Below are 24,846 nucleotides of genomic sequence, written 5' to 3'. Positions count from 1 at the left end.
GTAAGTGACTCTTCTGGGCATATGGGTTTCCCCTCCGCCTGGGGACTGTTCTGCACGGCACATTTCCACACAAGGTAATGCCAGAATGTTCTTTCTGGGACTTGCTCACTATCGCCATCAGACTGCCTGGAAAACTGGTGTGGAGCGTTAGCTAGAGACGATGAAATAAAGTGGGAGTCCCTGCCCGTGGGGCGCCTCGGGCAGGAGGCGCCGAGGACTGTCTTGGCTCTGTTTCCACAGCCTTACCCCCTCTTCGAAGTTCAAGGAGACTCAAGCAGGGGACCTGAGAGATGAGTGCGAACGCAGAGCCTGGCCACAGCATCAGATGCTCATGTGCGATTGAGTTCATCTCCATCTGCAGAGTGGAAATGGACCGTGGGTTGGTTCTCTGCGGATTCGCTAAGACGCCGTCCAGCCCGCGTTGTTTGGGGTCACCAGCACGGAGGCTGGAAGTTTAACTTCAGCCATTTTGGAGATGTTGCCTTTTCCATTTTGCTGGGCATAGAGCACCCTACTGGCCACCTCCTGGGCTGGCTCGAGGGCTGAGGAGGTGGATAAACTAAACGGCAGCTTGCCTGGAACAATAGGACTGTGTTCGGTTTGGGCGGAGGAAGCCATGGGAGCCAAGAAGAGCCAATCACGGGACGTGTACTAGAAATGTTCTAAAGCGCGTCTGGGGTGACTGGCGTAGCACGGGTGTGGTCTTATCTCTGTGTTTCACTACCTCCTAAGAATAGATGTTTCCAGAAAGAAGTCATTATGAGCAGAATAAGGCTGACTTTTAATGACATCACTGGGTTCTCAAATAAAGTCGGCCATAGCTGAGGCCTGTCTGGCCTTTTGGGGGAGATGCAGAAGTGCATTAATCTTCTTGATTTAAACTCGTTGGGTTTCCAACCACTTGAATTTCAAAATACTCACTAATAAAATATGCAAAGACTTTCTCACACTACTCGGTAATGAGCACACAAGGAAACCGGGTGGGGACTTAGGAGAGGTCCCTGCGTGCTGCTGAGGGGACAAGATGTCTCTCCCTTGGCATCTGAGGGAGAGCACTGAGTGGCAACGCAGGGGATGAGGCTCACAGGGCACAGTCACTAAGGAAAGCAGCTGCGGTGCGAATAGAAACAACCACAGGAACCCAGGGCCCAATTTACTCACACCTGGCACCGTGCCAGGCTGCAGGTGTCAAAGTCCAGGAGGGAGCAAGGGCTGTCACTTAAGGAAGCTTGCTGATGCAACCCAAACCACTCTGTCATCAGTTGAGAAGTCACCCCATCACCGGGGACAGGGGAGGGGGAAAGGTGGCTGCAAGGTAGACAGACAACACTGATCCAAACAAGCAGGGCTATGCTGCCAACAAGCCCCGCTGCCAGCATTCAGCTCTTACTTTGGGGACCGGGCAAGCCTCACTTTGATGATAATAAGCTGGGGAAAAAACTGGAACAGCTACACAGCGTGGGGAGCAAAGTTGGCCTCAGAGAGCTCGATCTGCCCCCTGGCTCGATGCCTATGATATCTGGGTCTTCGATGACTTTTTCCTGTCATCCCTGTGGTGTCCCTTTGCTGTCCCAGTCAAGGCTTAGGGACTCAGCCTTAATCCTCCTTACTGCTTTAGTTTAGCTCTCCCTTCCTCTCACGACCCAAGCTTGTTCCTCCTGCAAGCCTCTACCCCAGAATCTTGGCGCAGGCCTTCCCCCTCGGAAAGCTCTGTCTCTCCAATCACCAGCACAATGTCACCCTTCATGCAGACCTTTCTAGAATGCCACCTGATAGCCATTAAGTAGGCTTTATCTGGGAGCAGCCCATCTTACCCTGACACTGTCGCCAATCCCGCCTACGTCACTTCCAGACATGCATGCATCACTTCTAGACATGCATACATCACTTCTAGACATGTAATCTGTTCAGTTTGCTAAGCTCCCACCTATTCCTTCTGGCACAGGCTTGACCAGAGCCTAGAACAGTGTCAAAACCACTGATGGAGCTTTGTAAACATTTGTTCAATGGATTTTCTTGTTTAACACACACTTACTGAGCAACTGTCGGCCACAGATGTTGACAAAACAGTCTCAGAAGGACTGAAGGTGCCGTCCCACCTCGCTGTCCAGTAGTGTCCACACGGTTAAATAAAACAATCACAAGGCATCAGGTTTCTTTCAGAAGAGGGGGGCGTTCTCTGGAGCAGGGAACGGTGGTTGGGAAATGGCTAATTTTATTCTCCGTGACTTTCTTTTTTGAACCGACTCCTTAGGTTGCAGTCTAGACACGAGATATCTGAATGGGCGAGCAAGCCGTCAACCTCCGTGTGTAGACCAGAAAGACGGAGCGTGGTCTCACACCGAAGGGCTAGCCTGTGCAAAGGCCTAGGGGCAGCAGGGAACTTGGTTTCTGACACTATGCAATGGCAGTTGGTATAGCTGGAAGAAAGAAGGCATGGACAGCTTGAGAGAATGGGTGAGATGAGGGGAGGGCGCTCTAAAGATGAAGGTCTAGGGTTTTCTCCAAGGGAGGGCATTGCGGAGGCTGGCACTTTTAGACTTGTTCGGGTCTCTTGTGGGATGAATCTGGTACAGATGCAAGTGGGAAAGGGAAGAAGTCAGGAGGGGACCATGGCAATGCCCTTGTCCTAGAAAGAGCAGGCGGAGAATGAAGCCAGCTGGATGCTCGGTTTTTGCTTCTTAGACCCAAAGGATTATGGGTAGAAACAGCCAGAAATGAATTAGGAGGATCGAGTAACTTCATGCAAGACTTTAGGATTCTTGTGCTGGAATCACAATCCGAGGCCAGGCTCAAAGAAATGTCCTTTAGCAAAGAGTATGGTAGTATTAGTGTCACACTTGGTCAGGACAGGTGCTGTGAATCCCCCAACTAAGCCATTCTCTGAGTCCTGGGCTGACACCCCAACCCTGCCACTATGCATACCACTCAGAAGTGACATGTGGAGAGAGGGTGGGCCGGGCACCCATGGCCAAGCCCGACCCAGACACCCTGTCCCTGCACCCACTCAGGCCTCGGAGGAAGTCTTGTTGTGTATCTGCTAACTAAAAACTACATCCACTTCATTTAATCGAAAGATCTCATTCAGAAGTGGGAGATAATTCAGCTGCTACAGTGTTTGTCAAGCATGAGGACCCAAGTTCAACCCTTGGCACCACATAAAAGAAATCAAGGTGTGGTGGTGCATGTCTGTTACTCCAGTACCTGGGAGGGGAATGGGGGAATCGCTGGGGCTTTCTGGACAGTTGGTCTCCCATTCAGTAAGCTCTGGGCTGAGCGAGAAACCCTATCTCAAAAAATGAGACAGAAACATATTGAGGAAGACACTTGACACTGACCTCTGACCTCTGACCTCTATTTATGCTGGCACAGAAATTCAGGCACACCTGTATACACATGCAGAAAGACATAGAGAGACAGAGACAGACAGACAGACACACACAAATGCACACAGACAGACAGAGATACAGAGAAAGAGAGACAAACACACCCATAGAAATAGAGACAGAGACAGACACACATACACACATATATACATACACAGAGAGACAGAGACAGAGACAGCACACATAGAGTGACAGAGACAGACACACAGATACATGAAAAGAGACAGACAGACAGACACACCCTCAGAAGTAGAGAGAGGGATGGAGACAGAGAGATAGAAAGAGAGCCGCACTCCTACATAGAAGGCTCTCTGGAAGCCTGGTCACTTTGGCACACATCTGTGCAGATTGGCCTGCAAGCTCTGTCACAGCAGGTCACAGCCCAGATGCTCTGTAGCCATAGGGACAAGTCCTAGAAATAGGTGCTGCTGACAAGCCCAAGTCTCAGAAGAACATAGATGACACCCTCAAGACACTTCATTAGAAAACATTTTGCTCAGGGAACGAGTTGGACTGGAGACACTTTTCTTATCCAAACGCTGTGCGGCTTTGGAGGTGAGGTATGTCCCTGTGGCATTGTAGGTCCTGGTGACAATCTGTTGGGCCACAGGAGGAAATGCCGGAGGACAGAAAAATGAGAGTGGTCTTCTCTTGCCTCCATGAGCATCCCTCTGTGCAGAATGACCTGACTCTGGGCCACGGACCCCGAACCCATGTCTGCCTGTACTTGCTGAATTCCCACAGCATGCCTCTGAGAGACCTGCCTCCGGGGACACTGAGAAACTTGAGTCTGGAAAGCCACGCCATGAGGAAGCCATCCTTATTTAGCAAGGGCAGGGTGTTTCCTCAGGGGAAATGAAGGGGATGCAACCAAATTCTCCAAAATTAGGAGGATCGTACTACGATCAGATAAGTTATGGTGATCTGTGTTTAGACAGGGCCTTACTGGAAACGATCGAGCACGAAAAATATGTAATGACTAGAATATTTGTGATATTTCCAGTAAAATGGCAAGTTAAAAACGAATCAAAACCATGTGATCGCACTTAAAACATGTCTATCTGAACACACACATAACAAACTTTATGCAATGTATTCAATGGTGTTATAGTCTACTTGCATAAATATGTAACATGCTATATGTAAGTGTATAATCATGCATTTTATAACACATAATTATGGTTAAAACATTCTGTGTACTTAATGATTACATGCACACTTCAATAATAAACACATATAACACACAAGTAAACACAACACAGAACATACAGTTAACCTCGATCTCTTTATATATGTGACTATGACACAAGCACATATTACATATATGATACAAACACAGACGGCACTCATCATGTGAACTGGCTGTTACTTTTCGTTTTACACTTTTCGTATGCACATGTGTGTGTGTTGTGTGTGCCTCTGTACATGTACCTGTGAGTGTGCGTGCCCATGTATGAACAAGCGTGTGATGCCAGGAGTTAGTGTCAGGCATCAGTTCTCAGCTTCTGTCCACACTGAGTTTTGTTGTTTGTTCGTTTGTTTGTTTTTGAGATGGAGTCTCTCACTGGTATCTGGATCTGGCTTGTTCAGAGGGACTGGCTGGCTAAGGAGCCCCAGGAACCCACTTGTCTCCCCTTCCAGCAGTCCCTCACGACAGGTGAGGTGTTCCCCATGACACAAGCTTTTGCAAGGGTTCCGGGCACTGAAGTGAAATTCTTCACTCAGCTGGAGGAGAATCTGGCTGGAGAGTGTGGCTTGGAGGATCACTTCAGAGATGCCCAAAGACCAACATTTATATTTCTGTGTAAGTCAAACACTGTGCAGTGTAGTAACTAACCCCACTGCACTGTGCTAACCACTGGTCCCTTGATAGATGTGTGTAAACCCCACATTCAGAAGTATCCACTTGGTGCTTTTAATTTTTCGATCTTTGCAAATAAGTCTTCCTAGGTATCCCTGGCTGGCCTGAAACTTATGGCAATCCTCCTGCCTCTGCCTCCCAGAAGTGAACTACCTGAGGCTAATGGTTCTCCCTTGGTTCTTACTTTTGTAGTATTTACATTGCTCCGGCCTGCCAGGCAGCTCCACTTTGCTGGTCTATAAATAGGTATTTCCATGATACGAACGAAGCCTGTAGGCATTGCTTGACTTCTTAGTTTTCCATTCATCTGTGAGCCCTGGGAAAGAAGGTTGAAGCCCCGCCTTACTGCCCCACACCCAATCAGAGAGCAAATCAATGGCATAGGCTGAGTTATGTTGGTGTAACCCGGCCCCTGCTATATTCTTAGCGGAAAATCACATCTCAGTTAACACCCTGATTCATCTACACCTTGTCTTATCTCTTAGGCTCGACTTTCGTTCTATTTGCTCTGGAGTTTTAATAGGACGTTCTCTGAAAAATTTCATATGACCCTGAGTGGGTCTCCGGTAAATATTGAACTGAAATAAAGCCATTCTTGAGAGCTCTCTCTGCTGAGGACCCTTTCGTCAAGATCCACAGCTGATATTCTGTCTCCCAGGAGCTGGGTCCTGTGGGGGAATGAAAAACTCATCACTATGGAGATGGGGGCCCAGGGGCAAACCACAGAGGGAAGCTAGGGACAGAGATGCAGCTGAGGCCTCAGGGTTGGGCTGAGCTTTAGGGGACAGAAGTCAGCAGCTCCCTCTCCCTCTCTCTTTCTAACCCACAGGCTGTGGACTGTGCTGTCTTGTCTCAGATCCTTGGGTTTCCCTGTCCACATCCATTTCCTTTGTAGGACTCCTCACCACCCAAGAACCTCCCACCTCATCTCCCTGCCTCTTCATGGCTGCCACTGTAACCCTCCCAACTGCTGCAGCAATCACTCTTGAAAGGGAACTCAGGCTCCATTGATCCCAGAGCTGTGACATACCTGTCGGCGACTTCTCGACACACTTAGAACCCAGTCCAGGCATTCAGCTCTGAGCTCCTACAGCAACAGACTTCTGAGGACTACAGACTCCAATATGTACTGCTCCCTGTCTAGGCAATGTGCCAAGAGTACCGAAAAGGACATTTGAACAGCAGGGCCTTTGGACTTGCCCCCCTCCTTAGCCCAAGAGTGTTAGACCCTCAGGCCTTCGTTCCCTTCTATTTGGAGACAATGTTCCATGTCCCTTCCTCAGAGGGATCTTCTGTGACAAACTTCAACAAAACAATCAGATTTCACACATCACCTCGTTCTCTTTTATTAGCAGGAAATCTACCGCATCTAAAATTATTGATTGCATGTGGCTGTTGCCTATACAACTCACTTCATGAGGGGAAGGACTTTGCCTACCTGTGTTCTTTGTCATTGGCACTGAGCAATCCAGGGCAGTGTTTGGTGACATGTTTTTGACCTCTATCAGGCATTATATTTTGCAAAAGTTATTGAAAAGAATATGTTACCAACCCGTTACCTGCTTACAACACTCCAGCATGCCTTCTAGTACACTCAACTCACAAGCGAAGAAACAGCCTTGGAGTCATTCAATCCTTAGTCCGAGGCGAAGTGGCTGGTGCTTCTTAGCCATGATCAACACCCTGGCCACTTCACGGCCCGAGTTCCTACCGTGACTGTCTACTGCCTCCCTCTTGGTGGTTTGCTACCGAATGGTTTATTATCACAGGAAATCAAGCTCAGCCTAGTTAATTACTCATTGGGTCATTCCATCCGTCCAAGAACCGTGTATTGAGACTATCATCTGACTCTCCCTCCGTGCAAGGCTCTCCTGCTAATCTCGGTCTGTGAGCCTTGCCCTTCTTATTGTGAGGATGGACGGATGACAATGAGATGGGGTGGGGGAAGAGCTAGGCCCAACCCTGGCTCTTAAGTCTGTACAATCCCAGGTCATCAACCCAACGGACCAGTGCGGAGGCCCAGGCACAATCACGTGACTTGCTCACCCTGTAGGGGGTGATAACACTACTTCACCTCACACCTTCACTCGATGCCCAAGGAGGCTTCCATAACAATACTCACTGAGTAAAAACTTCAAGAAACTCTGGTTTACGGTTCTGTAAGCCACCTACTTGTAGCTTGCTCTACCTGTAACTCTCAGCTATTTTTTTTTAAAAAAAGGATCATCTTCAACATCAGAAATTGGGTTTACTATCTGATGGTATCATAGCTTTTTGGGTTTTTTTTTCTTTTCCAACGATTTTGGGGGAAAACATACCAGCTGTCAATCACCTTTATTTAAAAAAAATAGCATTTTTTACACTATGTGTTTGAATTAATTCTGTGTTCGCCAATTCTGGCAAGGGGAAGTCGCCCATGTTCAGTTGTCTACAGCAGGCCAGAAAATTTTGATGTTTGGAAATTTGAATCTGAGGCTGGGTTTGCATTCTCTTGTATGCACCACCGTCCTGCCCTGCCCTGAATTGTCAAGATGGAGAAAGGTTCTGGAAAGCATGTCTTAGTTGGTCTACTTCTTACTGCAGACCTTGAAGCTGGCACTTTGAGGAGCCTGGGTGGTGTGGCTCAAGCCAGGGATGCAGTATTTCCCAGGCCTGTGAGGCTCATGCTGGCATAACACGGACGTCTGCTGACAGTCAACTTTGTCTTCAAAGCACAGAGATTACAGAGCAAACAGTCAAGCCACAGCACAGTAACTGTATACTGTCACCCCAGTGTCATCGTACAGCCCAGTCACTCACTCAGTGACTTCCTTCCTTATTGCCAAGGCGGAATCTCGCTCTGGACTCCAGGCTGGCCAGGAACTTACTATGTAGTTCAGGTTGACCTGAAACTCACGGTGTCCTCCTATCATACTTTCCCAAGTACTGAAACACACACACTCTCTCTCTCTCTCTCTCTCTCTCTCTCTCTCTCTCTCTCTCTCTCTCTCTCTCTCTGTGTGTGTGTGTGTGTGCGTGCGTGCGTGCGTGCGTGCGTGCGTGAGAGAGAGAGAGAGAGAGAGAGAGAGAGAGAGAGAGAGAGAGGAGGCACATGTGGAGGTTAGACGACAACTTTCTTTCAGGAGTGAACTCCTTCCTTTACTCTCCGTGTAGCTCCTGGGGCTCTAACTTAGCCATCAGACTTGACAGCAAACGCCAGAGCCACTGAGCAACCTTGCTGGCACCTGTTCAGTAGGTTTCTTTTTCTTAACAGAGCCAAACACACAGGAGGAATTCCCCACAGGGTTACAATGGTGACAAGACCATGGGCTGTGGGTAGAGTCTGGTTTTTCTGTAACCTTACAGGGCCACCATCACGCACATGGGCTACCCTCAAGAAAAGCATATCGGTGGGGTGTATGGCTGTAATTGGTTCCAGCGTGACTTGGTGAAGCATGGACCATTGTTATCTGTGTTTCGCGCAGAATGGGGAAAGTTCTAGAATCATAACTGATCGGTCCCACATGGCACAATGACAAGGCAAGGTAAGGGTGAGTTTTGTCCCTGGGTGTTTTTACTGCTCCCACATCTCTGCTTTCAACTGCTATGCTGGGAGTCTCCTGGAAGGCAGGGAGCTGGAAAAAGCTACAAAGAAGGAGGGGAAAGAGACTCTCAGGAAATCTTTACGCCTCCTTGTCTGTTCTCAAAAATCCAGTTCAAACTCAATCCAGCAATGAGACATAATCTCTCCCCAGGGTCCAACACCCCCTAAATGCTTGCAGGATGAACTCTGTGCTTGCCTCACCACAAAATTATTCAAGGGCTCACAGGACACTTGCCGGCCTCTGGAATCCTATGTCACAACTGACAGGGGCCTGGCAGATGGCTTTAATGATATTACCAAATGGTCCTTCCCATTCTTGGCACCAGGCAAGATCATTTTTTTTACCAGACAGCCCCTCAGATGTGATGCTATTACCCAACATACAAAGCTTCCTTTTGACCTCTGGGTGGGGAGTGGATTGGGCACACACGCTCCAAAGGGCTGCGGGGACCATGGGAGAACATCGAGTTGATTCATCAAATTAGCTCAAACATAATTGTCCTGCATGAGTGGTCATTGAACTCATCAGCAATAAACCTGTCAAAAAGCTATCGGCTCTAATGTTAAATAGAGACGCACGGTACCGTGTTCACAGTCTGACGGCTGTTGGACTTCAGCCCGTGGGGGATATTTCCCTTCTGTGGTAGGAAGCATAGTCTACAGCAGGAAAGAAGGAATGCACAGTACCAGCAAGAGTTAAGTTCTGTGTGTATCAGGCACATGACTAGATTCTTCTCTCTAAGAGAAGAGATTGTATATTTTTTTCTTTTTCTTTTCTCTTTTTCTTTTATTATTAGCTGTGGCTTCCATAACCTACTTGACTTTCTGCAGTGGAGACCCACCCAGAATGAAGACCGTGTGTGTGCTCTGTTTGAAGTCTTCCTTCTTTGGACTAATGTGTCCCCTACGCAAACTCTCTTGGCATGTGCAGAACCCACTGGAACTGTTTTGAAGAGACAAAGAGGAATCAGACAATGCGATTCCTTCCTGCTACCGTCGATGACGGCCATGCTTCCCACGGCAGAGCTGAGGGTCCTTTCTCATAGGGATAGTTGAACGTCTTCCCTGTGCCTACCCTCAGTGTGGCTGCCCTGGCACCTAGCAGGGAGACGGGTGATGCCACAAGCCCTTTCTCCAAACAGCTCAAGTTCAGGGACTGCACTGCCTCTCAGATCTGAGACTCTCTCTCGGCCATGACACATGTCTTCTTTTCGTGACTCCTTGTCTGATTCCTAATTTTTTATGCCATTTGGGGGTAATTTTTTCTCTCTCTCTTTTTTGTTATTGACAAAGACAGAGGAGGTGCCTATAATTTGTGAGTGACTGACAAGGCCTCATGTTGTTAACTCAAATGTTTTGATTTACATCAGAGGGGACCTCCAAGCCCCAGACATGACAGGCTGCGATGGCGCCTTCAAAGCCAGCGAATATTAAATCCCAGAAAGCAAGCCCTTTATGCGATACTCAATAAATTATCACTTGTGGGAGGTTCGGCAACAAACAGTAAAAGACAGACAAACTCCATAGACATTCGATAGCAGGGAACCACCCTGCGGAGACTGGGGATGTGTACAGCAGGTATAGGATACAAAGATTCTCCTCTCCCTGCTATTTAGAACCAGAAGACAGAAACAAAGCAAGGCAAAAATTTCAATGGAGCACAAATACATCCAGGAACTGGGCTAAGTCAGTGCTGTTCTAGTCACCCAATGAAATATTTACAGTCACTGAAATGTCACGATCCAAAGACAACAAGGATGTCATGTGGAGGTGGTTTTTAAGGTCCTTTTTACACCATACAGAGTATATATTTCCCTTTACCACACAGAAGAATGAGGTATTGTTTTCCATTGTTTTCCGGGCTGGCCCTGCACCTGTGTGAGAAACTTGGTAACTGTGTATCCTTTCTGATAAGCTCCCGCCAGCACCAGCACCACAACCAACTGAACAGATCCTGATTGTGAATGGCGATGCTGATTGCGATGGGCGGCTGGAAGGAGCATTGATCAGGGGACACAGGAAGGAGGGACAGCATCCAACAATGCAAAACCTCCTGGTGATCTTTGCCAGTCACGGGTGTGCCGGACTTGGCTTGCCTGACTGGGTTAGAATCCTCTCTTTGAAAATGAAACTGCTCATTTCCTGAGGAATGGAAAGACTCGGCAAGGCTTTTCTTTAAAAGTCCATATGCTACGTCCAGGGTCTAAGGAAAGAGCAAAGATTGCTGCCGGCCATGGCCTTCTCAGGCGTGCAGCCCCAAAGACACCCCTAAACCCCCATGCCCAGAGGAGATCCGGAGATCTAGTTAAGACCAGAGGCTTCAAGGATTTTCCCATTTTAGCTTTTCTGCTTACTGGTAAGGTTACTTCTAGGAAGCTAATTACTCCCTGAGTCTTTCTCATATGAGGGGACGATTGCAAGCAGTGGCACTTGCCCCAGTGGTTGTGACCATGCCGGGAACAGCACATAGTAAGTGCCTTATGGGTGTTCCAGGAAGTGTCAGTGAACCGTCTCAGCTCTTAGAAGCCATTTTCCCGTCTTTAAACCACCCATCTCCTTGTTATGTTTAATAGTGACACAGGCACACACCCCAAGTTTGTTTACTGCCAAGCACCTTAGCTATGTTTGATGGCTTGGGGATGCATTTCTCTGACCAGCAATTATCACTTCCAGATTGGAGGTGAAGGTTGAGCTTGTTTTTCCCTCTTTGGTTACTTACTTGCATTTAATTATTTTCTGGCCAAGGTGATGCCTGAAGTTCTTGTACCTACAGAGGCCGGCAGGGGAGGTGGGGGGAGGGCAGTTTCTCTAAGAGGTTTTGGGTGGTACTGTGAGCAGAGCTGGCTGGGAGAACTGTTCTCAGTCCTTGGGAGGATGTTGGGAGGAACCCTGTCTTCAAGAGCTGGGGTCTTACAGTCATCGGTCACACCATTCAGGGTCAGACCGTGCGGAGGTGACGGGCGGAGGACCGAGGTGGGTGGAGCAGCCTTTGTCTCTCCTTACAGGTCCCTCCGGAGACATCTGCAGGATACCTCATCTCTTCCCTTGGTGTGATTTTTCCCAATCCAATGCTTACGAAAAGGCATGTATGAAACATCTGTCAGCTATGTGACTTGCTAAACGAAATGAGCATTTAAAGCCACCGTTCAGACACAATGTTACAAAGATGGCTGAAGCTGCCTCTGGGACCTCCAGGTAGTACACATCCTGCCACCTAAGGGAACCAGAACTTTCCTTCTTTTGTGCATGCATGTCCATGTGCGTTCAAGGGAAGTGCTAAAGGAAGTGGTGGCTGACTTTTGCAACAGATTTCAACCTGGAGGGGGGATGGGGGAGGGGCGTGGGGGGTGGGCACAGGTGGGAGGGAACAAGCTCACACCATTTACGACCATGAGTTTTGTCCCCTACATTTTTTGGAGGCTAAGGCCTTAAAACCTGTTGCGTCAGATTCAGTCATCTGCCGTGTGCTTTTTATAGCACTGGTAAACAGGGTGACACTTCATGCATGTTAATTCACACGTATGTGACAGACTAATACGTAGCACGCAAACCACCTAATAGCTATGTTACCCAAATCTTCCTTTTTAAACTATCCTTTAAAAAAAACATTATCGTTAAAAAAAATGAAAAAAAAAATCATGCTTTTGTGTGTCTTAGCGAACACGCCCAGCCGCTCCCCGACTCCTAAACCTGCTAATGTCTCCTGCACACATTCTAGGGTCACGTGCTAGTTCCATGGTCTTCTCTTACCAAACCGTAAACTTTTGGGGTGATGAACACGAACTACCACTCTCTCTTTCCCTTGCCCACACGGCATAATCTAAAGTTCCCGGGGATGAAGGAGACGTGTCATGAAACACGTGGGGAAAAAAACCAGATGAGGAGGCTAGCCTGCGATTTGGCTTCCTCTAACAAACAAACAAACAAACAAACAAACAAACGATGTGTGGTGTCCTGACATGGAATGATTTCCCTCTGTATTTTTATATAGCTCTAGGAGAATTAATTATGCAATGTTTATTTTGGTAAAATACCAAACCATACACTGAGGTTATAAGTGTTCTCTCTCTCCCTCTTCCTTCCTCTTTCCCTCCCTCCAGCTCTCTTTCTCCCTCTTTCCCTCCCCTTCTCTTTCTTTCCTTCTTTCTTTCTTCACAGAAAGTGAAACAGCCGTTCTCTTTCCATTTCACCCACATTACTTCACTAAGGAAAAGAGAAGAAAAGAAAAGAAAAAGAAAAAGAAAACCACCAACAAACAAATGGCCTCTCCTTTATGGCGCTTTGTAGCTTGCAGCTGGTTTTCAGAGCTGAGCAACAGATCCAAGGGAAGCGGTGAGGAGAATGGAACATTGAGGGATGTTTAACACAGACGGACAGAGTTCCCAGGAGAACGAGGGAGAACGAGGGAGAACGAGGGAGCCCGAGTCCCCACGCTGAGCCCTTGCCGGTTGATCGCCAATGCACTAGACTTGAGTGAACAATCTGACCGTTTCCGAATAGCAACTGCTCCAAGATACCTCCCACCACAGAGAGCGGCGTGCTCCCAGATATCTCGAGTATTTGTTTGTTCGATGAGGACGCAGTAGTCACTGTGGTGGCTTTCTGCTGCTGTTTTAGCGACAAGGAGCAAAGTAACACGTGAGACAAGACAGCTTGACAACGAGAGAACAGAATCCGAGACTGGACCCAACTACAAAGGTGAAACTCGAACACGGGCTACAAAGGTTTCAAAAATAAAGGTCTCTCACCTCTCACAACAGCCAAACCCTTGGTTTTTCCCAATTCAGGGTGCTACCGCGTAAGGACCGAAAGTATAAATCACAGAATGTACTCCATCAATACTTCCGGTACAGAAGGAAGAAAGGCTGCTACACTTGGAGGTTTCTACAAATATGTTTATCAATTATTTTTAATAAGTTGATGATACTTTGAATTGATACTATTTTCTTCTGGCTGCAACCAAAGTACTTGATCGAAACAGCTCAAGGAAAGAGGATCATTTGGGCCTGTGATTCCAAGTCATCGAGCTGGAAGGGGTGGTGACATTCGCGGTGGCAGAGGCATAGGGTCGTATCTTGGAGGCTGAGGAGGCAGAGAGATTGGGCAGGAAGCAGGAGAGAGCGGCAACCCACAAAGGCCAGGCCTTATCAGCTATCTCTCCACCAGCTACATACAGAGCAGCACCCACGGGAAACCTCAAGAGAGTGCTGCCCGTTGGAGACCGACTGCTTCCACACGTGAGCCCGAGGGATCATTTCATACGGACCACATTCGCAGAGGCAGTCCTGTGTCTAAGTGTACTTGGGCCTGTGATTGCAGGGGTTGAGTTTATGACACTGGGGACCTGTGGTGGCAGGAATGGGAAGCTGAGAAGTCCTGTTTCAACCACACGCAGCAAGCAGACAGACAGTAGGAAAAGGGGTGACGCTATACACCCTCATAGCTCACCCAATGTTGTGCTTCCTCTAGCAAGGCTCCATAGACACCCCAACTGGGGACCAAGTGTTCTGGAGCCAGGGACAGGGGAGGGGTGGGGGTGAGGGGATTGAGGGTACCTTTCCATTCACTGCACAATAACCACTTCCGTTTTTCTACCTTAATGTGTTTCTAACTTTAACCTCTGTCACTGTCATATAAGCCATGTCTCTCCTTATAGGACAGTGCTAACCTTGAGCGTCTCCTACTAGGCCTCCCTGTGACCTTGCACTGTAATGCGAAGTCCAGCAAAACTTGTTAGCAAGATTCAGAACAACAGCAAAGCTTCCTACCTGGGATCTGAGAGGCTACAGGACACAGGGCGTGCGGTGGTTTGAATGAGACTGTCTCCCCCGGGCCATTTGTCTAATTATTCCACACACATGGTGAAGGTGCAGACTGTGAAGGAGGCGTTCAATCATCCCGCTGACCCTCGGGGCCCAGGCAGCACCTCCCGTTTTAGCGCCTTCTGCACAGGACTGCCTTGCTAACTTGGGTGCCTCTCCATGACATGAGCCACCTTGGGAAATTCGGGGGGTGGGCATTTTTATGGGCAACGTTGGTTTGGCAGATACATTTGAATTTTAACTATTCTAAAGAAGCTTCCAGATTGGGGGAAATGGTCACGATGTATTTTTCAAAGATGCTTCCAACTCACAAGGACGCAATTTCGAGGGCTGCACGGGCATTCTGCATGTACCAGCACTTTCTCCGGGTATAATTTAAGGGTACTTTGAAACTTTGGCCCAATTTGATCAAACGCTGATAGACGGTCCAGTAAAGTGAGATGTGGGAAGGAGCTACTTCACGGCGCACTGATGCTGTAAATTTGAAGAGACACTGTCAACCTGCTGAGTTCCGAAATTTATTTCCCTAAAAGACAGATAAATTCCATGGCTTGGGCTGGCGCTGTGTTAAATATACATACTTGTGTACCTCGTGTAAGGCCCTCCACCATCAATTTCCCTCAGAACGTACGTAGTTCTAGGAAACAGTTTGTTTTTTCCTGATGATGTCTGCTCTCTCTGTAGAGGATGAGGGGCCCCTCAGCCCACACTGTTTCTCTTTTTCCCATATGCCACCAGGAACCTCTGAGTTTCATTCTGTCCCCCTGCCAGCGGTGGCTGTGTCTTGTCGCTGACACTCTTGGACAATGGAAGGATCTCTTTATGGGCATCTTGATTTTCTTTCCTCTAACGTCTTCCTTTCATGTGTTTGTCTTATTTCCGTCTTTTATTGAATACCATTCTCAAACTCTTTTAGGAAGAAAAAATAAATAAAAGCGATTTATAGAACTGTATTGAGGTCCCAGAGAGTCTCGACAGAGCCTCAGAGTGAAACCTGTAACTGCTACTCACCTGAAAGGCATCAAAAGAAACTCAGATGTGAGAGAAACGGCTAGACACATCACTGTTAACCAAGCACTCGAATGCAAGGTCCTCTCTGCCACCCTGCCCCATTGTAGCTGTGAGGACACAAGGAATCAGCTTAACCTTCCCTAGGAAAAGTAGGACAGCTCTCCTCCCACCAGCGTGTTACCCCGGCAACTGACAACTTCCTGCTGATGTTGTAAAAGCCAACCCCGCTTCACACCTTATCTGGGAAAACAGAATATGAGATGCGTGCTTATCACAGGAGGAATTATCAAAAGGAAGGCTATTTCTCCTCATTACGAGAGGGAGAAATTAGGTTCCAGCTAGGCAGACCTGGCAGTGTTGAATAAACGGGAGAAAGATAGCCGATACCAGACAGACCCTCCTGCGTGAGAATGTCCGGCCTCATTCAAACCAGGGTTTCCAAACTGTTGCCCAAAGGAACTGTCTATGGCTGGGCTAAAACCTAAATGCTAGGTTCTCTTCCAGGGTCTTGGACAAGGGTTGGGTCAGAGAATTTGGTTTTCTAATAGGGTCCCAAGGGCACCTGATGTTTAGACATTACCATCTTCCCCCCTAGAGAAGGCCAGCCTCTCAGTGATCCCTTCTCCTTCCAGCATGGGAGGGGGAGGGGACGGAGCAGGAAGTAAGACTGAGAGAGATATTGATCAGCCAAGGTTGATTTTAGCGTTGGCATGAGCCTTGGCAAGGGGAGTGTAAGGAGAACCCAGGCAAAGCTGGACTGGGCCCTTTTACAGCTTAGGAAGGGATGCCTAATGGGCTAAGCTTCTTGTTGGTGATAGCGAGACTAGCTAGTTGGGCGAGTGCCAGGGTACAGCCCGAGTCTCTGTTTCCACAGCCTATGGGTTTAACCACGAAGGGGAGGATTTCTCTCATTGTGGGAACCACATCTGAGAGCCTGAGTTTCGTATCTGTTTTGTATCTGTTTGTTTGCTGTCTGTACCACAGGTCCTGCCTCTGGACGTTTAATAGCAAGGCCTTTCTGATCCACTTATGTCTCCTTCCTCACAGACAACTTTGAGCTCTTGGTCTTTCTCTGATGACAGCATCTTACAGGTGCTTGCTAGGACCCAGTGACTGCCCTGGGGATAGTAACTGCAAACGGGGCCTGGGGAGATGGTTCTGTCAGCAAAGTGCTCCCGCCAGCCTGAGGCCCTGCATTCTATCCCTGGCACCCAAGTAAAAAGTTGGGCTTGAAGGTGCACATTTTGTCACTACCCCAGTGGGGAGGCAGAGACAGGCACATCCCCAGGGACTTGGTGGCCAGTCAGGTTGCCCTAATCAATGATCTTGAGTCCCAAAACAAAACAAACAATGCAAACAAAACCAGCTCAGCTATCTTTTGAGGAAAGGCACTAGATGTGGGCCTCTGCCCTTCACAAGCACAGGTGTATGCGAGTTCGAGAGCACACACTTACACACAGAGAGAAATTCACACATACAGAAATGCACACACACAAAGTCGCATGCACACACATGCACACACGGAGAGACAAGTGCACACACAGAGAAGTGTACACACACAGGAGGAGCTCCTACTGGCCGTTCTCAGAGAGGTCAGAGCTAGCACTGTAGTTAGATCAAGCTTTGAACAGCGATCTAAGCCTACATTTGGAGAGAAACTACCTAGAGCATCTCTTAAGAGTGGGAGGGGACGAGGCCCATGAGATGGCTCAGCTGGTAAGACATTTACTGCCAGGACTGATGACCTCCACATGGTGGAAGAGGAGAACTGACTTCCCTAAAGTTATCCTCTGATCTCCACATACCACAAAACAATAAAAATAAGTAAATACAAACATTAAAGGGAACAGGTCAACCAACATTCCCCTTTTATCATCCCCACACGACCTGAGCAAGCCAGGCCTGTAGCTCCCTGCCTGCAAGCATTGGGGGTCTTTCTTACGATGTGTGACTTCTGCAGTGTCAACTGGTCTGGGTGGGGGCAAAGTAGGGCACAGATTGCCCACAATTCAACAGGTGTGGAGCTGGCCCTTTCCTCCCTCCATCTCCTCCCCAGGCTTCCATTCAACACAGAGAGAGGAAGAAACCAGCAGGTTAAACAGCGATTCAAATGCCCAACCAGTAGCAGAGAGAATGAATCTGTTTGAAAACCCCATCCCAGCACTAATGACTCGCGCCTAAAAATAACCCCAACGTGGTTTTAAATTGGAAGTACACCTGGAAGAATAAACGGAGGAGACAGCTGTAACAAGGTGAAACACCATTGGATCTCGGTGCGGATCTGAGAACCTGAGGAAGGTGGCATCCTGGATTAAGCTTTTCTCCCTGGCATGGGGAGAGAAGCTTGCAGAGCAGCTTGGCCTGTTAGCTAAAGCACAGGGAGAGCCATGTGGTGCTCCTCTTTCCCGCTGTGTTCTGTGCATGGCCAGCCCTAAAGATGGTTGGCGGTCGTCGGTGAAGTCGCCTCTTCAGCCAATAGATGCCAAGTACTTCCGATCGCCAGAGTCCCATCCATGTTTCTCAGGATCCTTGAAGAGTCCGCTGGCTGCCAATCTCCTAGCTCCTTCCTTCTTGCCCCTCCCCTCCCCACAAGGTTCTAGGAAGCCAGTTCTAGGACTGAAGTGGAAGAGGGCTCCAGGCTGTCAATCAGGACACTTCAATTGGGATGTGCTTGGGAGCTTGGCATATGACATCAGGTGGCGTGATTTTTTTTCTTTTTGGTAATAATTTGCATAATTATCGGGAAACACATGCACAGCTACAAAGGAGAGACACATTTTCTTTCCTTTTGATTGTGAAATAGGCTTTTGGAGGCCAGGGTCTCCCAACCGGCAGACGGCCTCGGCACTTGGAAAGGGATCCTGTTTGTCACATGTCTCTGTAGACTGCAGAGGTCCCAGTTTTGTTTTTAAAGTATCTACATTGGTCCAGGATTGGTGGTGCCAGTAATAGAATCAAATGTGTAAAATAGCCAAGATGAATAAACGCCTTGTGGGAAGAGAGTTCCATGGGCAGACAGGTGAATGACATTGCAGTGCTGTGGCATTTGTCCTGAGGCACACACGGAGCTTCTGAGGCACACAGAGAGGGCGCGTAACCACAGCACAGGAGGTGAGTTAGAAAGAAACCCAGGTGTGCTTCCCCAGGTAGCTGACACTCGAGCCCAACCAGCTCCAGACCACGTGAGGTAATATGACCCCGGAGTGGCTTGTCACCTGCGAACGCTTAGCACTGCCAGTTTGCCATCGAATCCTGGCCACTCTTGGCTTCGCCTTTAAATCTATGTTCTACTTTTTAAAAATTGTATCTACCTAACTGTAAATGTTGACTACTTCTTAACTTCACTATTTGGGGAAGCCTCCATCTAGGCATAAACTCGTGCGTGTGTGCATTCGTGAATCCACATGTACCTGTGTGGAGGGCCAGCGGTCAGCGTCAGGTGTCTCGTAATGCCTTCCCTTATTTTTTTTGACAGGGTTTGTCTTTGAACCTGAAGCGCCCTTGTTCTGAGGCTGCCTGGATACCTCATTAGAGCTACAGTGAACAGCCCATCTCCACAGCAGCGCAGACATTGTCTGAGAGCATGGGCAGGCATCCTCCACCCAGCCCACACTCTCCAGACTGGAGCTCAAAGTCACAGCGATATAGACATTGCAAGTGGATACTTCATTACCGAGGGCTGTGCTGTCAGAGGCCTAACAGCGCCTCTTGGATCTACCTACGGCACCCCAGGAACCCCCCCTTTTCAAGGTGTGTTAAATGTCCCCAGGTAGTCAAAAATCACACCGATAGAGAGTTATTGTTTCGGTACACGGCACAGGTACAGGCTGTATGACAATTCTGCAGAGTGACGGGCAGTTGGAGGGAGGGTCAGTTTGAAAAGGGAGAAAGAGGAGAGGGAGAGGCTAGGGAGGGTGTAGTGGAAAGTGGCTAGAGCGGACTTCCTAGAAGACATGACATTAAGGAAAAACCTGGGAAGAAGAGAAAAGAACAGGCTGGCTGATTTCAGAGGGGAGGACACCGTAGGCTCCGTGTGGTGTAAGTAGAGGAGAGGGACGAGCTGTAGGGAAGTGTCCAGGTGGGAATCCAGGGTAGGATTGAGCTTTAAGCGCATCATAGGACACCATTGGGAGGTTAAATTTATTTGCTTGATTTGTTTGTTTTGAGGCTAGACTCTTGCTACGTAACCCAGGCTGACCTTGAACTAACTCCGTAGCCCAGTAAGGACTTACAGTGGGAATCCCTTGTCTCAGTCTCCTAAGTAGCCGGGGATTACAGGCATGGTGAAACAGACACTTCGGCAAGCAGGGACTCACCAAGAGAGTCCATCTTTTGTTTTCATTCTCCTCTTCCCAGCCTAGCACACAGTAGCTGGGTGATAAATACCATCCTATAAGTGAATATATGAGCCCGAGTGTTCGTTCCATCCCCTAGGTCACGAGAAGCTATCATCGACAGCGAAATGGGCTTAATTATTTTTACTCTGTGCTAAGAAGCGTTTGTTCCTGATTATCACATTAAATTCTCATCTCATTCGGGCTCTTCATGGTAAAGAAAACTGATGTGGCCCTTGGCCGACATAATCCCAAGGACAATGCTGATAGCCTCTCACACATCTGTCTAGACGAATGTCTGTGCTCCAGTGGCTGAGTGTTGGGAGATTGGAACAAAACAAAGACCACTTCCTGTTTAAACAGGAAAATGCTGGACTTCCGGTATGGTCTCACCTTAAGTACTTCAGTACCCTTCGTCATCCCTGATCTTTGCCACAGCTGGGCACCTATTTACTCCTATGACACCAACGTTAAAATTATAAGCTATGGCTGTCAGGAGACACCCGACTACTAGGAAGTAGGATGAACTGTGAGGAAACCGCCCATCTCTTGTTTCACTTTGGGACACAAACCTTTTCTATCAGTAGTGTCCTCAATGTATGAATGGCACCAGTTTGACTCCTCAACGATCAGATGGCAGAGTTGACCTGTGCATTTTTGCCACAGGGGTTACATGGGAACATTGTTCTTAGACAATTTTTTTTCTTCTAATCAAGGCAAATGAAATCAGAAGAAAAAGAAAACACTGAAGGTTTTCACTAAGTGAAATGTGTCCAATTAAAAGAAAAAGAAATCCTGAGAGTATCAAGGGATGGTGGCTGATTTTGCTGTTCTTTGAAATCCTAGGGTTCAAGGTGCTGCTGTAGAGAAGGGCATATTCAGCTGGCATCCGGAGAAAGAAGCCACAGAAGGGAGCAGGGAGCTGCAAAGCAGACAGTGTGTGCACCCAGGACCTGGAAATGAACCTCAGTCTTCATGTGCAGAGAGAGAGAGAGAGAGAGAGAGAGAGAGAGAGAGAGAGAGAGAGAGAGAGAGAACAGTATAGTATGTCTCAGACTATAAAAGAGTCCTAATTAAGGCAACGTGAAAGTCTTATATCACTCCAAAAGCAAAGGATGTGAATCCTCCATTAAAAAAGAATGCTTTACCTAGCCCAGCTGCTTGGGTGTCTGGAGGGCCATACTACAACCACACACCCCAGGCTTTAAAGAGTGACCACACCCCATGCAGAGCTTGTTCAAGGAAGACCATGGTGCATTAGGGATTAGGGATAGCACAGATCACACTCAGAGCAGCGAGGAATTTGAAGGCATCTAGGGGTCAGGGGGAAAGGCTGGAGAAATGGAGCTGAGTGAGAGTGACCAGGTGGGTGGTAACTGGAGAGAGAAGAGGTTTACATATATCTATGTAGGAAAGGGAGAGGGGGAGGAGTGAGGAGGAGGGGAAGGGAGAAGGGGAAGGAAGGAGGAAGGGGGAGGAGGACAGGGAGGGAGAGGGGGAGGGGAAGAGGGAGAGGAAGAGGGAAGGGCAAAAGGAAACAAGGGACAAGGATAGCCACCTTGGTAATGAAAACTGCCCCAAAGGTGAGTGAATACCACACTAACTGACTGATGCCTTGACTACCTCCGACTCACTACAGAATGTTCATGTCAAAATGTCACACAGTAGAGTCATTTTCTGAGAAGCCATGGACCACCACATGTCAGGCCTGGGAGTCACCAGTCACCAGCTTCGGAGGCCACCACCTGTACTGTCCAAGTTGTAGCATCTGCTTCTTAGGGACCACATTCCTCAGTTCCACTGAGCTCTGTGTTCTTGTTGGATGCTCTGAGGACTGTGCCTGCTAGTCAGTCACCTGCCTAGTAAGGCAAAGAGAACAGAGTGCAGTCCTTTCGAGGACGGTGACAGGTACTGTGCTGGAGAGATTCAAGGAGTTCAGCTTCTGCTCTGAGGCCTTGGGACACAGGTAGTGTGAAGCATTTTTGTTTTCTCAGTGCAAAGAGAACAATTTGTGTGTGTGTGTGTGTGTGTGTGTGTGTATGTGTGTGCACATGTGAATGTGTGTATATGTGTGTGCACATGTGAGTGTGTGTATATGTCTGTACACATGTGAGTGTATGCACGGGACTGTGCGTGTGTGTGTGTGTATATGTGTGTGTGTGTGTCTGTGTGTCTGTGTGTGTTTGTACATGTCACAGGCTACATGATGGGGAGAAAAAATCCTAGCCAGAGTTTTAGTTGGTTGGGAAATGAGACTAATAAGGTTGGAAGGATGTCATTAGTGGCAATTTGAGGGAAATCTTCAACTTTTCACATTTGACACTTCTAAAATATCTTCTAGGTCTTCAATTACGCTGCAGTGAAGTTGCCTCACCCCATACAGAGCCATGTTGGTGGTTGAAAGGCTTTGCGTGTGTTCTGTTTAAATAGTCACCGCAATAGGAAACTGTCACTTCCCCCATGTGACATGCCTTGCTTTGTAAAAACTGAGCCATTTTGTTTTACACCTCACCCAGTTGGCTGAGGAAAAGGTCGGAGGTCAGAGACACAGAATATGACTGGAAGAACTTGCCACTGAGGGGAGCTAGGTGCTGGGCAGGAGGGACGCTGGTCCCATTCCCTATGGGCAGGCATGGGTGCTTCCTTCATAACTTTTCTATGCTTCTGTTATAGGCGTGTTTAGATCTGGAAGATTGAGGAGGCATGGGGATTAGATGATCTGGTCCAGATGGGGGATGTTCAGAGATCACCCTCTTCTTTGTCTTGCTGGGGGTGGGTCAGAGAGAGGTTTGCCAAGGCCATTGTGTTCATACTTCCCCTGGGGTTGCTTGCTTAGGAAGGTGGATCCTCAGCTTCTGACAGACACAGCATCTACCCTCTGAGAATGGGTATGGAAGGTTTGTCTTGAGGACAGAATAAGGGGGCAGGTGGGAGAAAGTTGAGCTCCACACCTGGACACCTTCCATATATTCCAAAAGGTTAGGAATCAACAACCAGGGAAGAGTCGACATCACCCCCAAGGCATAAGGTGGCCGCCAACCTTTATTGGAGAATATCAGAGGGCCAGGCATGGTGCTGCACCGTGCAATCCTGGCACTTGAGAGGTAGATGTTGGAAGATCAAGAGTTCAAGGTTACCCTTATCCATGTAGTCAGCCTGGAATCTGTAAGACCCAATCAAAGGACCCGTGGGGAGAAAAGAAAGAGAGGGAGGGAGGGAGGGAAGGAGGGGAGGACATGGGGTAGGAGGGGAGAGGCGAGGAAGGGGTGTGGAAGAAAGGAAGACTCAAAGTCCTTAGAATTTTCAACTTGGCATTTGAGGAGTTTTGTGTGGAAGGATTCCCTGTCCTTTCCCACGTGGATACCAGGTATTTCGGGCACTTGACCCGGTGACCTGACACTTGCTGTGAATCCCCTAGAAGCCTGCCTTCCCCAGAACAGCACAAAAATCCGAGTGTGTGCAGAGCTCGCCGCCTGGGAAGTCTTTCTCCATTCTCTGTGGAACTTTGACTCAGGAGTGTGTCATTGAGGGTGTACGCAACTGTTCCTCTCCTTGTCTCTAAAACCGAAAATAATGACCTGGGCTTGGTCCTTACTTGACCAGTTTTCTCCTGAATCTCTCCAAATTCCTTATCGTTCTGTCAGCCCTCAGATTCGGGATCCTGCCAAGGTGCTGTTTTCCACATACACCCTGAGAATGCTTGAAATATCAATGCCAATTCCATTTAAAAAAAAAAACTGACTCATTAGAATCCTTTCTTAACTTCTCCTCTCTGTTAAGAGTGCTGGCCGCCAAACTTCTCCCTTCCCTGTCAGGGGACCAGTGCTGGCCTAGACTGGGAAACCATCAGGGCTCTACCCACCCCTTCACTAACCAGGGGAATTTTCGATTGTGCGGGAGAAATGAGCAATGGAACATTTCCCTAACTGCTCTGCTCAAACCACTCCTGAAGGATAAGCCGTGGGTTAGCCACAGACACTCGTTCAAGTGACACCCAATCCACAATTACCCGGTTAACTGGACTCCTGGAGGTTAAAGAACTCTTGAACAGAGACCTGCTGTTCACACCTCTAAGAGAATTAGTGATTCAAACCTCCAACTGCACTTTCCTTCCCAACCCCAGATCACATCTATCCAGTAGGAGCTAATCTCTTCAGCCTTGACTGTTAGCACTGACTTCCTCCTAGCTCAGCGGAGTTGATTCCCTGGCTTAAGGTATAGACTACCTTCTTCCTTACAAATGAAGCCTGGAAAGGTAGGCACCGGGACCCATCATTTCCAAAGATAGAAATTGGTCTTGTGACTAGATGCACAGTGGAGACGCAGCCAATGGATTTGCTGGGCTGAGACGTTCTATTATCGTAAAATTAATTTCCTTTTCTTCTTCAAGTCTAATTTGGATTTTCCTTTTATCAGTCACTCTTGTCAGGTTCTCATCAGCTTAAAAATCCTCCTCTCACCTGGGCGTGCTGCCGGAGGGTGTGAACACACACACACACACACACACACACACACACACACACACACATCTATTTAACTTTTCGGATCGTTCTGCCCCCTATCTCCCCATAGATTTTTCTAGGGTAGCAACTGGTTTATGCAAATGTCACCAAGAAATGTTCAACGCATATTATTTCCTCTCTCTCAGTCTTTGGATGTTAACCCACACACTCTATTCCCTTTCTGCGAGCTCTTCTTATTTCAGACACCATCTGGCAAGTATTATTTGATAATAAAACAATAAACACTTTCATGTGTCTTTGGTGCCCAGGCTGATTTCCCATGAGCCCCTTCACCATCTTTTCCTGTACCGTATGATCCATCCCCTGTTCTCGCCTACCACAGGACC

General features: G+C 48.1%; 1 protein-coding gene across 4 annotated transcripts in view; it reads right to left on the bottom strand.

Moving 5' to 3' along the window:
* The window catches only part of Tshz2 (teashirt zinc finger homeobox 2), a 446,931-nt gene that overhangs the window by 384,830 nt on the left and 37,255 nt on the right, over window positions 1–24,846 (bottom strand). Inside the window, exon 2 of one of the 4 annotated variants that reach the window (XM_039106732.2) lies at window positions 247–355. In XM_039106732.2, the coding sequence (XP_038962660.1) occupies window positions 247–355 (109 nt within the window). 4 annotated transcript variants of the gene reach the window in all.

Source organism: Rattus norvegicus, chromosome 3 (genome assembly GCF_036323735.1).
Source record: "Rattus norvegicus strain BN/NHsdMcwi chromosome 3, GRCr8, whole genome shotgun sequence".
NCBI lineage: Eukaryota > Metazoa > Chordata > Mammalia > Rodentia > Muridae > Rattus > Rattus norvegicus.
The sequence above is the reverse complement of the archived record's forward strand: the minus strand, read 5'-3'. Positions and strand labels throughout refer to the sequence as shown.